The following is a 12,363-nucleotide window of genomic DNA, read 5'->3' as shown; positions in this document are numbered from 1 at the left end:
CGATGCAGTCGGGTGTTCGGTGGAGCAGAAGTACCTTTCATGCTAGAACAGAGCAGCAGTAAGGGTTGACGCGTTGATGCGACACAAGGACAGATGGGCTGCTGGATCTTAGCCAACTGAGCGCCGAGATGGGTAGAGCAGTCTCGGTGGGAGGTCGCGATGGTGAGTTATCCCGGCTGGGCAGAGGGCAGCGAAAGAGAGAATCAGCGCCTTGGTGTTTCTTTCCAGGTCTGTAGGCGACATCGAAATCATATTCCTGCAAGCGAAGCACCCAGCGACCAAGGCGACCTGATAAGTTTTTCAGGGACGAAAGCCAGCACAGTGTGTTATGGCCGATAATGACTGTGAAGTGGCGGCCATGGAGGTATGGGCGAAATTTTTGTACTGCCTGAACACCAGCAAGGCACTCTTACTCTGTTATTGTGTACTTCTTCTCTGCAGCAGTCAGAGCACGACTGGTGCAAGCGACGACTCATTCGCGTGCGGTGGTGTCTCGTTGCAGGAAAACTGCACCGAGACCATGACCACTAGCGTCAGTGTGAAGGATGGTGGGTGCGCCTGGCTCGAAGTGGCACAGTACCGGGTCAGATGTCAGGGCTTGCTTCAATGCCAAGAAAGCCCTTTCACAGCCTTCGCACCAAACGAAGGGCGCGTTACTTGTGAGCAGTTGATGGAGTGGAGATGCAAGCTCTGCGAAGTCGCGTATGAAGCGCCGGAAGTAACATGCCAAGCCGAGAAAACTGCACAGGTCTTTTTGATGCAGCAGATGGGGAAACCCAAGAACACCGCAAGCTTCTCAGGATCCGGTCGAATCCCTTCTTTGCTGACTAAGTGCCCTAGAACCTTGATCATCTTGCTGGCGAGGCTACATTTCTTTTTATTCAGCTGCAGGCCAGCTTTTGCAAGGCAGGCTGAGACTTCTTCGAGACGTTGCAGATGCTGCGGCAACATGGATGAAAACACTACTATGTAGTCAGAGTAACATAAAAAGGTTTTCCACTTCAGACCGCACGGCATGCTGTCTATCATGTATTCAAAGGTAGCGGGTGCATTACAAAGTCCGAAAGGCATTACATTAAATTCATACAGCCCATCTGGGGTGGAAAAAGCGGTCTTCTCTTTGTCAGATTCAGACATCGGTATTTGCCAGTAGCCGGATTGCAGATCAAGGTAGAAAAATACTCGGCGCCAAGCAACGAATCCAGTGCGTCGTCAATCCTTGGCAGGGGGTAAACATATTTGCATGTCATCCTGTTCAGCGCACGGTAATCGATGTAAAAACGTACTGTTCCATCTTTCATTTGCACTAAAACAACTGGGGAGGAGGACCAGGGACTCGAAGAAGGAAGTAGTATGATGTTCCGTCGAAGCATGCCTGAGACGTTTTGCTCGATGATCTTGCGCTCCGCCAGAGACATGCGATACGGGCGCCGGTGAATAATACAGGAGCCGTCAGTCTGAATGCAGTGAGTAGAGGCAGCTGTAATAAAGGACGGGCGAGTTAACGCTGAACAGAAAACAATGCCAGTTCAATCATGTGAGTTGAAGGGGTCCGCTCTATGCACGGCTGGTGCAGAAACCTAGCTCCGGTCCCAGCCGCAAATAGTCGTACCGTGCACGTGTCAACGTCCCTTTCTCGTAGCGCAAGTCATCGCAGCTACGACGGGTTCGGGCGAATAAGGCAACAGGCTAGAACAACAAACAACGCTTTATTGCTACTCTAGCAATAACGCATAAATATCGCGTAGAGGGATAGTCCGCTCCAGTAGAAAACAAAGGGTAACGCTTCGGTCGATGGTCGGCTCGCGGTTTTTGGGGTGGTACCTGGCAGGTCAGCACGGCGAGGGTTCTTTCCCTCGCAGGGGGCAAGTTCCCTTTCCCGCGAGCAGGGATGCGAGGAGCGGCGGGAAAGAAAGGGGCGACGGTGCTCCTCTCCTAGTAGCCCTTTGGCTCCCGCCGTCAGTTCGCGATCGCGCCAGTGTTAAAGGGGTACTGACACAAAAATTTTGGCCTCGCGTTTTTTTGATGCAATGTGTTGCTGGGGGCCTGTTAGTCATAACACGGCACATCGTTTGCTGCAGCGCGCGACAGATAATTAATTACAGGCTCCTCATTACCGACCAGTGTCAGTTTCGGTTTCAAAAACGATAAGCCTCCGGGTGCAACTATCACCACCTAACGGCTGCAGCTCTCGATCACGTCAGCACACAGAAGTGTGACGCACTTCCGCGCTGTTCGCGTCGTCTCCTCGCATTCGCACGCTTGCCGAACGTGCTGCGCGATGTCGTCGCCATCATCGTCCTCGTTGTCGTCGTCCTCCTCATCGTCGTCTGTTGGCGACGATTTCCTTGAGACACCAACAGCGCAGCAGCGAGCGCGTCAAAACAAAAATGGCGGCTACGACGTCATCACAACTTGTTGTACCGGCTACAACGGTTACGTAGGGGAAGTAGGGGGGTCACCTCGGGTCACCTCCGAGGGTGTCAATGCAATAGGTGCGCCCTGTAATGCTGGATCGCGCACGCGAACTTCAATATTCATATAAAATACCTTCCAAGCTTTATTCGCTGTCGATATTTCGCAGATGGTACACGCACGTACACGGAAATCGATCCAGCAGGCTATCTCGGCCGCGAAATTTTGTGTCAGTACCCCTTTAAGGAAAGGAAATGGGTGCGCGTGCTCTCCCACAGAGTAAATCTTGACTCTGGGCTGCTGTCAGATCAGGGCTTATGGTTGTCAACAAAGGTGTGGAAGAGTTCAGTGGCGGCGAGCTTGACTCTGGTAGGTCTTCTTGACTCGGAAGGGCAACAACTGTAATGGGATGAAGGTCAACCGTGCAAGTGACTGTTGATCCACAGGGCAGCATTAAGGGTTCGGGGGTTTTATTTAGGGCAGTAAGCAAGGCAGACCCGTGAGAGAAGCGAATAAGCCCTGGAATAATGAGAATGCCTCCATGTAGGGTATGACCGCAAAGTAGCACGTCACCATCCACAAGGTTGTTGGAATTAACGCTGATTATTCATTCTCTGGATGGCCCAAGAACATAATCTGACGTGGTGATGAGGCGAATGTGCCCTTCGTGTTCAGGCAAAGAATAGTCAGTGGCATTGAGATGCTAAAACGGCTGCTTGGGCGAGTTGGTTCATGATTAAGATAGATTTACCAGCGCAAAAAAAGACGCTACATTTAGGAAGGACACACACACACACAGCGCTGTGTGTGTGCGTCCTTCCTAAATGTTCCGTCTTTTTTGCGCTGGTAAATCGATTTTAAGCACTGAGATGTATGAGGCGCTGACGACAAGATATACAAGCGGATGCAGAAGACAACAAGTCTCAATCCAAAATGAGTGCATGGGTGCACTGACAGAAAACCACAGACTATACCATCTATACAAACACGAACCGTACACTGTGCCAGTGGGTGGACGAATGATGGCGCTTGTCGCTGCACGGAGAGATGGGCCGCAGTAAGGCGTGGTCGCTTTTCAGAGGCAACAACAAAGTCGGCGCAAAATAATCAAAATAGCAGTGCCAGTATCCACAAGAGCTTCGACCCGTACACCTTCTACTAACACTACTACAGTAAAAGCTCGTTAATTCGGATTTCACGGGACCGGAAAAAATGTCCGAATTAACGAATGAACAGGAAAAACAACATTAAAATCAAGTTGGAGAAGCATACCTTTATTTGCTGAAGTATTTTGTAATGGTCGTCTGCGTTTTCACGCAGATTCCGGCTTACATTACAATTTTTCTTAACTTTTCCAAATGGCCAACAGCACGCAAACTGTCGGAAGTGCTCAGGCAAACGCCCTCTAATATCAAAAGCGCCTCCGAGACTTCCCGTGAGGTGCGATGAGGTCGCGACATCATTAATAATTTCTTGATCGGGCAGGAGACCAGTCGTGGCGACACAATCATCAATCGCGATGTAGTCCTGAAGGGTCATATCTGTGGGAAGGACAGCATCGAAGGTCGGGCAGTCACCATCGGTGGACTTGGCTGACACCTCGTCAATGCCACCGTCGGCTACTGCCGCACGCTCGGGCCTCACATGTAAACACAGTCACAACGGGAAAAAACAAGAACTCCGCAAGAAGAGACGGTGCCGACACAACACAAGGGAAAATGGCGTCGGAGGCGCAGTTGGCGCAGTGGAGTGAAGAAAGAAGACGCCGACGTTCGATGACGCTGCGATCGCCCCCACTAGTTGATGACGATGGCGATGTCACTCAAGTTTCGGTTTCGCCCCAGTGGTGCCAGCGCTGCTTTACCACACATTTGTGTAGCGGCAGCCGTCAGAATTTGTCCGAATTAAGCGGTACGGAGCCCAATTCTGACGAATTAACGAAGGTTTGGTCCCATAAATTAACATGCACTTTGGCCGGGACCAAGAGAGCCGTCCGAATTATCCAAATTAACGGGTGTCGAATTAACGAGCTTTTACTGTAATAAGTTCAATGGTTGCTCTGGAGAAATTGTTGGCTGTCTGGTGGATGCAGTTTCCCCTCCTAAAACTTCATCGGGGAGTTTTCCGAGTGGACATTCGAGGATTGGGAGGCACTTCGTAGAGGCAACACAACGGTGATGTGGAGATGGTGACCGGTGGTGAGACTTCCCAGGCATGTCAACACTGTAAGAAGAGGGTGAACGGCGAAAGGAAGAGTGGTAAGGCAGCTCGTGGTTGGACAAACGCGTTCCTCGAGAGCACAGCCACGTTGCTCATCCTGTTGGCACCTTCTGCGAAACTGAGATGTGTCCTCGGTAGCCACAGTAGTAACAGATGGGTCGAGGAGGTCGCTGTGCAGTGTAATAAGGCTGTAGACGCATCGGCGATGACAACAAAGCCATGGGTGCATGGTCTTCTGGTGTAGGCGCAGGGACGGTGGTGGCTGCAGAGAGTGCCGCAACGTCGGCGTACGTTGGCACCTGACAAGCGCAGGGACCATCGGGACACGTTAGGCAGCATGCAGACGCTATCTATTGCTTAATGTCGTCCCGCAAGTCAGTTGGAGCAGAAGACAGTGGAGACTGCTGAGTGCAGGAAGAGCAACGCCCATGAAACTCTTCACGAACAATGTCGCGGATCAGCGCTAGTAAGTCAAGGGCCGCAGGAAGACGAATGTGTCGTAGCATAGGCGAAGAGACTGGAGTTGGTCAAGTCACTGGCAAATGGTGATGACGTCTTGAGTGGTGGCCGTATTTTGCATAGCAAAAGCGTTAAAGGCGACGGTGTTTATGCCTTTAATAATATGCCGTATGTGGTCGGTCTGGGACATGCCAGAGTTAACATGATTGCACAATGCAAGAACATCCTCAATGTACGAGGTGTATGATTCACTGGGCAGTTGAATGGGTTCAGCCAGCTTCTTCTTCGCTGCCTCAGCCCGAACTGGGGGGGGGGGGGGGCACCGAAAATCTGACGAAGCTGCTGCGTGAACGTGTCCCAGTCGCGAAGATCTGGTTGGCGGTTCCAAAACCAGGTTCTCGCGACATTAGACAGGTAGAAGGGGACATTCCGTAACTTTTGTGGGTTGTTCAAGTTGCTGACGAGGTCCAAGTTTTGTAGCCAGTCTTCGACGTCATCCCCTCGTAGACCAGAGAACACCGGCGGATCACACTGGTGGCTGTTAATGGCCAGAGCGGAGGCTGAAGGCAGAGACTGTAGTGGGCCGGTGGCGTCGGACGTACCAGGATTTTCTTGAGTGGGCATGGCAGGTGGTATTACGCAACGACACGAGCGGAGCTCCAGCGAGGATGTGCGAGGACTGGGGGGATCAAAAAGCACCTCTACCACTTATGAGGAACATCTTTATTAGAGTCGAGCTCGAGCTGACACATGCTGATGATGATATATACAGATGAGGAAGTTGTACAAATGATGATGATACGTCCACTTGACGAAGAGTCAGTGACTGCACTCGCAATACCAACACAGCACAGGGCGAAAATACGAGCTTCTAGAAAGATTCGACAGATGGTGCGACCAGTAGAAACATGCCAGCTTTGCGTTTTGACGCAAATTTTTCAACGCACAATGGAGGACGTACGGGTACGTCAGTGACAGCGAAAGGGTAAAGAAAGGTCCAAGAGCAATTCTAGGCTGCAGTATCCTCAGCAAAATGTAAGCCACAGAGAATAAATACACTGCTTGCTTCATCAATGTGGCTTTGCTTGCGAGCTAGTGCAACACAACACAAAAAATGCTATCTATTAGCTTGTTTTTCCAAGCACAGGTGGCACTACAAGCAGCAGAGGTGTTGGCCAAGGGCATGTCTACATTTGATACATCGAGCATTTGGGGAGTTTTACAAGTTGTATGGTCGAAGAACTCTAGCTACAAGTGCCTGTTAGCAGTCTAGGTGGGCTTATTTGACAAATCTAAAAGCTATTCATTTTTACTACTCTTGGGTTCCTTGCCAAGGAAGAAGACACGCTCTGTTCCATGGCACGACTCTTGTGCCCCTGTTGGCACAGTGCAAACAGACCGGTTCAATTGTGCCCCTCCGTGGTGGATAAAATGTAGTTGCTAAGCAGGAAAAGGCAAGGATCAACACCTATGGCACCACTTCCAAGCTTCACATGTCGGTATTGAAAGATCAAATTGGCACTCAATGGAAGGTGGGCCGATTTGATTTTTCCTACAAGGGGCATTTCATAGCTACTAATTTTCTTGTCCACCAGGTGGCATAACATCAGAACAACTCCACACTGTGCGCCAATCGCTATGCTTGCATTTTTATACATGGAGCCCATGGCAGGGCAGAAGAGCTCTTCCATACAGTGCAAACGCTAATTGAACATGCAATGCACAAAGTAATGCTCTCTTACAAATCACACCTTGTAAGTTGTATAAAAGTAAATGCTAATTCTGCCTAAAAAGATGCGAAAGAACTGGTACTTCATGTAGGCATATTGCTCTGCACTACATAAGTAATGGGTCCTAATATGTCAAGCAGAACTTTCTCATATTTAAGTGTCCATGCATACATTTTATACTCAAGTCAGAGCTGTGAAAACATGCTCGCTTGCACGTGATTGTTATCGGAATAGGAAGAAAAAAAGAAATGCACAGCCTCAAATTACAAGTTTGAGAATTTCAATAGCAAACATGGAAAATAAATTGCTATTTCAGTGTTGTTAGTCATACTTCAGCCACATTACTACTTATCAAACTGGTGAAGACTGGCTATTAAAACATCAACACTGTTCCTACAGGTATCAAAAGGCTACAAGCAGTTTGCGTTTACAATTCAGAAAATTGACGACTTCTGACAATTGTAAAAGAAATCCTGAGGCATAACCACTGCTTCAATTATATTCACCAAGTTGTTAAAAATGCACAGATAGAGAAGCAATTTAAACTCTTTAGCAGGACATCACAAATTATGAATGTTTTAAAGGGAAACTAAAGAGGAAACCCATCTTTCTCGTATTAGTAAATTACCCTACCACAACACGAAAAGCACAACTCTTGCAGTGACAAAACGTGCACAAGATAAATGCAGGTGGCAACACTGCCTTGCTTTCCGCACCAACTCGCCATCAAGTTATCGATTTTGGCAGAGGCCCATACAGAGTTCCCAAGTGATAAAAATGAAGCATGTCGTCCCTTCCAGAAGCAAGAACCTTAACATACCAAGTTTCAGAAAATCTTGCCGAGCCAGTATGGCCAAAATGTGAAAAAAAAAAAAAATGTCAAATCCACTTTGCAACCACAATCATGGCCATTTTCTCTTTTAATCTGTAATTGCAGAATATTGATAATACAGTGCTCAAAGAACCTCCACAAACTGATTGATTGTTTTGCTTTAGTGAGCTGTAAAAGTACAAGCGGGTTAGTAAGCCATTATTACCAAACATCTTGCATTCAAAACCACAAATGCATCAGTGCACAAGTAAGCGAGAAGCCCACAGATGCGACACTACAGTGCTGTGCAAGCTGCACTGTACATCATGACATCATCCTGGCACGAAGCAGCCGGAGAGTGAGTGAAGCGAACATGGACTACAAAACACTGCACACACCAAACCAGAAAGCTATCAGGAAAAGGAGGAAATGACATGCTGAAACTAGTATGGCTATTACCATAACATTCACTACCCAGTTTATGAGATGCAATGCCTTTCCTTGAAACAAACAGATTTCAGTCAAACACAGAGGCCGGCAAAGAATTCTTGGCTGCTTGCGATATGAACAAGTGTTTTTGACACTATGATATAAACAGAGGTGCTGGGACCGATCACTGATTGGCATTAAATGATAACAACTATGATGGTGGCAAACATAAAGAATAGACAACTAAGTGAAGGGACATCTTTCCACACATCAGCTGTCCAAGCACTAGTAACCAGGCACCGTCCTGGGCTTCACAGGGTCAAGTGTCACCCGGCACAAACGAAGCTGTCCTCAATGCAGACCTCTGTGCGGAGGAGAGTGTTAGAGCACAGCGCCGGCCTCCCCAGACAGAAGCGACCAAACAGCTGGCTGGTGCAGCAAGCAGCAAAAGGAGCCCCCTCCTCGCTACTCACCCACTGTGACCCCTGACCCCACAAGCCAACCCCCAGTGGTGGGGGAAACAAATGCCACATCAGGCACTGCCCCCTGAGCTGGGCATGAGTCGGTCTCATCTGCAAGAGAAGCTTTCTTTCAAGGGGTACACACCTCTGTAGAACAATGCATCACGATTCACAATTTCCACCAATGGCAGTTTTGCAAGATGACAGGGACCACAGTTCAACTGACAAATGAATGACGTCGTCAGACAGGTGAAACAATACGTGCACTGTTGCAAACAGAGCAGTAACAAATTGCAGCTTTACAACTACAAGATTTTCAAGACATCTGGGTGAATTATTTCTTTGTGGGACTCTCCCGAGATTCCATTGGTTGCAAAAGCAGCTTAATTCACTCATAAGCACGCAGCGGCTGTCGCTTCATCAAGCGAAAAGGGTTAGGTCACCGGCGGGATTGTTACAGCCCTGTAATAAAAGTAAAGTGCAAAAAAAGCCAGCCTAATTTGAGCATGTTTTATAGTACTGATATAACAGCACTTTTCATGGCACTTTCCGAGTTTGTTATAAACGGGTTCGAATGTGTTTTGTGATTTTGATACCAGAATATATATGTATAGTGTTTCGGGTATCTGCAAACAAAAATTTTTTCCCTTGCTCTAACCAACATGGAGTTTGGCACCACATTGTTAATCTCATTATGGCAAGACAAATAAAAATATGGCAAACCGAATTTGATACCTATTTACCTTGCAATATTGAAATTTCACCGATAATACATTAATAATTGCTGGGGTTTTACGTGCCAAAACCAAGCTATGATTATGAGGCCTGCCATAGCGGGGGAACTGCGGATTCATTTCGACCACCAGGGAATCTTTAATGTGCACCTAAATCTCTTGGCATCCCCATGGCCCTCGAGCGTAGCAGTGCGATGGGCGAAATTTGACTTATCTTCCTGATATTCTGGTTACAGTTCACTCCCTCTTCTGCAGAACAAAGCCAGTCGAGAATCAAGGCCGCTTCTTTTGAAAGTGCATGTCTTAAGTTACCTGCTGCTTGGCACAAGTTGTAGGCTGATGCAGCCCTCTTGCGGCTGCTCTCAAAGTCTCTCTCTTCCGATTTTCTCTGAGGTGCTGCAGACATCAGCACCGGGGCACCAGCTGAGCTCATGGTGGCTAAATCCAAATCAAAGGTCCTCGGCGTAGAGCTGCCAAAAGCAAAACTCATGCTCATACGATTCGCAGTGCTGCGTCGAGCATCCAGCTTGCTTTCTCGTTCCATGTTCCGCTTCAGCATGGCTTCTTTCCGCTCCTGAAATCATGTATAGAAAAAGACTACACTTGTATCCCTCCCTAGCCTTGAGGAAAACACATAATACCACAGAGCTTGTTCTACTCTGTCACCTAACATTCTGCAGGCCTCACAAGTCCCAACTACCATGATGCGCTAATGTCAAGCACAAACATTGCCCATACCTGCCAAGTTTGGAGGAACGGAGTCCGGGAGATCTACTCAACGGGGGGGGGTACTGCGATAGCAATTATATGGACACCGTCAGCGGAATTTTGCGGTCGCCGCTGATCTGTACAGAGTTCAAACCGATAACGTCGCTTACGCACCGTCTGTTTCACGTGCGAGTAAAAGCGCGCTACCGCAAGGGACGAACGCGGTTGAAGCAGAGATGAAACGACCCGGCCATCACCGTCACGTGAAGGGCACATGCGATAACATCGCTCCGCGTGCGAGGCCTGTCGTTGCTTGCTTACCAGTTATTTCGTCGAGCAAGGAACCATAAGGGACACCGTTGAGGCGGGGACGGTCGAGAGCACTGGCGAACGCGTTATCTCGACAGACATCGGTAACGGCTACCCTTTTAAGTGCTGGACTGCGGCACAAAGTGCACAGCTACTTCATGCGCAATAAAACTGAGTTGAACCTTTCTACAATCGTAAAAAAAAAGAAGAAGAATCCTTTCTACTACGTGGCCAGACAACTTTGCTCATGTGGCCAGACAAAGCACTGGATGCGCGGGGCAAAACTGGATTTCCGGGAGATTTTCCTACGACCCGTACAACCGGGAGAAACGTTCAAAATCCGGTGGTCTCCCGGAGACTTGGCAGGTATGCATTGCCCCTGAAATGTGTGCCTACATGCATGGTCAGGACGCCATCAGAGATTTTCTGCCACTCTATCTTGATGTATTTTAGGAGAACTTGTTGCTGAGCGAGTTGGTGCATGCCTGCGGTGGTAATCATTGTGCATTCAATTGGACAAACACAGGAAGGAAAGGAAAGACTAAACGGAAAGAGCACAAACTATCAATTGGCTTTATTCATTTGGTCGCTGCATATATATGTGTCCTTTTACCACACTTCCCAAAAGAAGGGGGGAAAGAAAAGAGGAGGATACACAAGACAATGATACCTCACATCAAAAAAAGCTGGGCAGAAAATTGCTTTCTGCACTATACAGAGCAACAGAAGTGTCACTCACGCAGTTGTGGCCTAATTCCTTAATATAAAAAGCTCACGACCTACTCTCTCCTTGCTCCTTCCTAGAATTTTTACCTTTTTGAAGCCCAGCTCACACCCCATGCATGAGCTGCAATGCGCAGGCAAGTTCGCTCCAACAGGGAGGCGGCGCAAGCAATCGCCAAGAACTTTGTGCGCATAAAGCCTAGTGCCACAAGAATCAAGAGCCGAGCTGCAGCTATGTGCAAGAATCTTGAGCTGAGTAAGCTTGCTAGTTCAATAACTAGCTGTAGGACTGTCAGGGAAATAATGAAGGAGGAAAGAATACAAATTTAAGAAGTTTAAGATTTAAAGCAAACTGTATTAAAACAAAAGGTTACATGTCGTTCTTCTGGCTGCCCCACGGTCTGTCCCAGTTTGTGCCTCGAAGCTAACTGCCTTGCCAGGCGGCTCCGGCCTCTCTCCTTGGTCGAGGTGGGCTTTTGTCCCCACGGGGACCACACCACTGCAGGCAGCACGCAACACAGAATTCGTGGTATTCACTCGCAGAAAGCCGCGAGTCCGAACGTCTCGAATTTCAGCCGCGCACTGCACAGGAACCGTAAACACTGCCCCACGCAGGGCTCGAAGACAAAAGGAGGTACACACACATGGAGCGGCAGCGCTCAGACACTGACACAATCTCCGTTTTAGTTGGAGCTGTCCTCAGCTCCACGCCCCAACTGAAGGCCGATGCTGGTGTCAGCAAGTCCAGCGGTGTCGTCACCTCGTTCGTGGTACACACGCAGCTGTTCGATGTTGACGGCCCTGTCGGCGTCGCTCCCCGACGTAGCAGCTCGCCGAATGAGCGCGATGTTCTTTCCTTGGAAACCGACAATCACATACGATCCCTCGAAGCAGGGGTCCGAAGTCCAGTAGCGAGCCCCGATGGCGCACAGCACCTTGTCGCCAACGTTGAATCTGGGAACGTTTCGCCTCGCATCGTAGCGGAGAGTCGAGTAGTGCTGGCTTGTTTTTAACTTTTCTCTGGCTTCTTTGCACGCTACTGCTAGTCTACGCAATCGTTCGGACTCTTCGATATCGTTTTGGATCGCTACAATGTTGAGTTCGCCCGGCAGCTTGGGTTGGTAGCCAGAATGCGCTCTATCCGGTTTGCTCAGGCTTAGCCACGTCGATGGCGAAGATGGCGTCAGCAAGCATGCGCTCCCAGCTTTGTGCCTGGCTGAGAAGCTTTCTCAGAACTTGCTTCAATGTAGCGACCATGCGCTCCACGAGGCCATTTGCCTGAGGCCAATACGGAGGCGTTTTCAAGTGTTCGATTCCAAGTTTTCTGTGGAGAGAAGCCGTCTTCACGAAGCCTCTAGCCTGAT

The 12,363-nt window shown here is 48.8% G+C and overlaps 1 protein-coding gene across 11 annotated transcripts in view; it reads right to left on the bottom strand.

Moving 5' to 3' along the window:
* Positions 1-12,363, bottom strand: part of LOC119397049 (ensconsin) — a 177,079-nt gene that overhangs the window by 52,255 nt on the left and 112,461 nt on the right. For 7 of the 11 annotated variants that reach the window (XM_049417305.1, XM_049417306.1, XM_049417307.1 and 4 more), the window contains exons 5-6: positions 9,572-9,833; positions 8,538-8,636 (exon numbers count right to left, since the gene is read on the bottom strand). In XM_049417305.1, the coding sequence (XP_049273262.1) occupies positions 8,538-8,636; positions 9,572-9,833 (361 nt within the window). The remainder of the gene's footprint in view (positions 1-8,537; positions 8,637-9,571; positions 9,834-12,363) is intronic. The other 4 variants (XM_049417311.1, XM_049417312.1, XM_049417314.1 and 1 more) reach the window with 1 other exon arrangement.

The sequence above is a fragment of the Rhipicephalus sanguineus genome, chromosome 6, assembly GCF_013339695.2.
Source record: "Rhipicephalus sanguineus isolate Rsan-2018 chromosome 6, BIME_Rsan_1.4, whole genome shotgun sequence".
Classification (NCBI taxonomy): Eukaryota; Metazoa; Arthropoda; class Arachnida; order Ixodida; family Ixodidae; genus Rhipicephalus; species Rhipicephalus sanguineus.
This window is presented reverse-complemented; position numbering and strand designations above follow the sequence as displayed.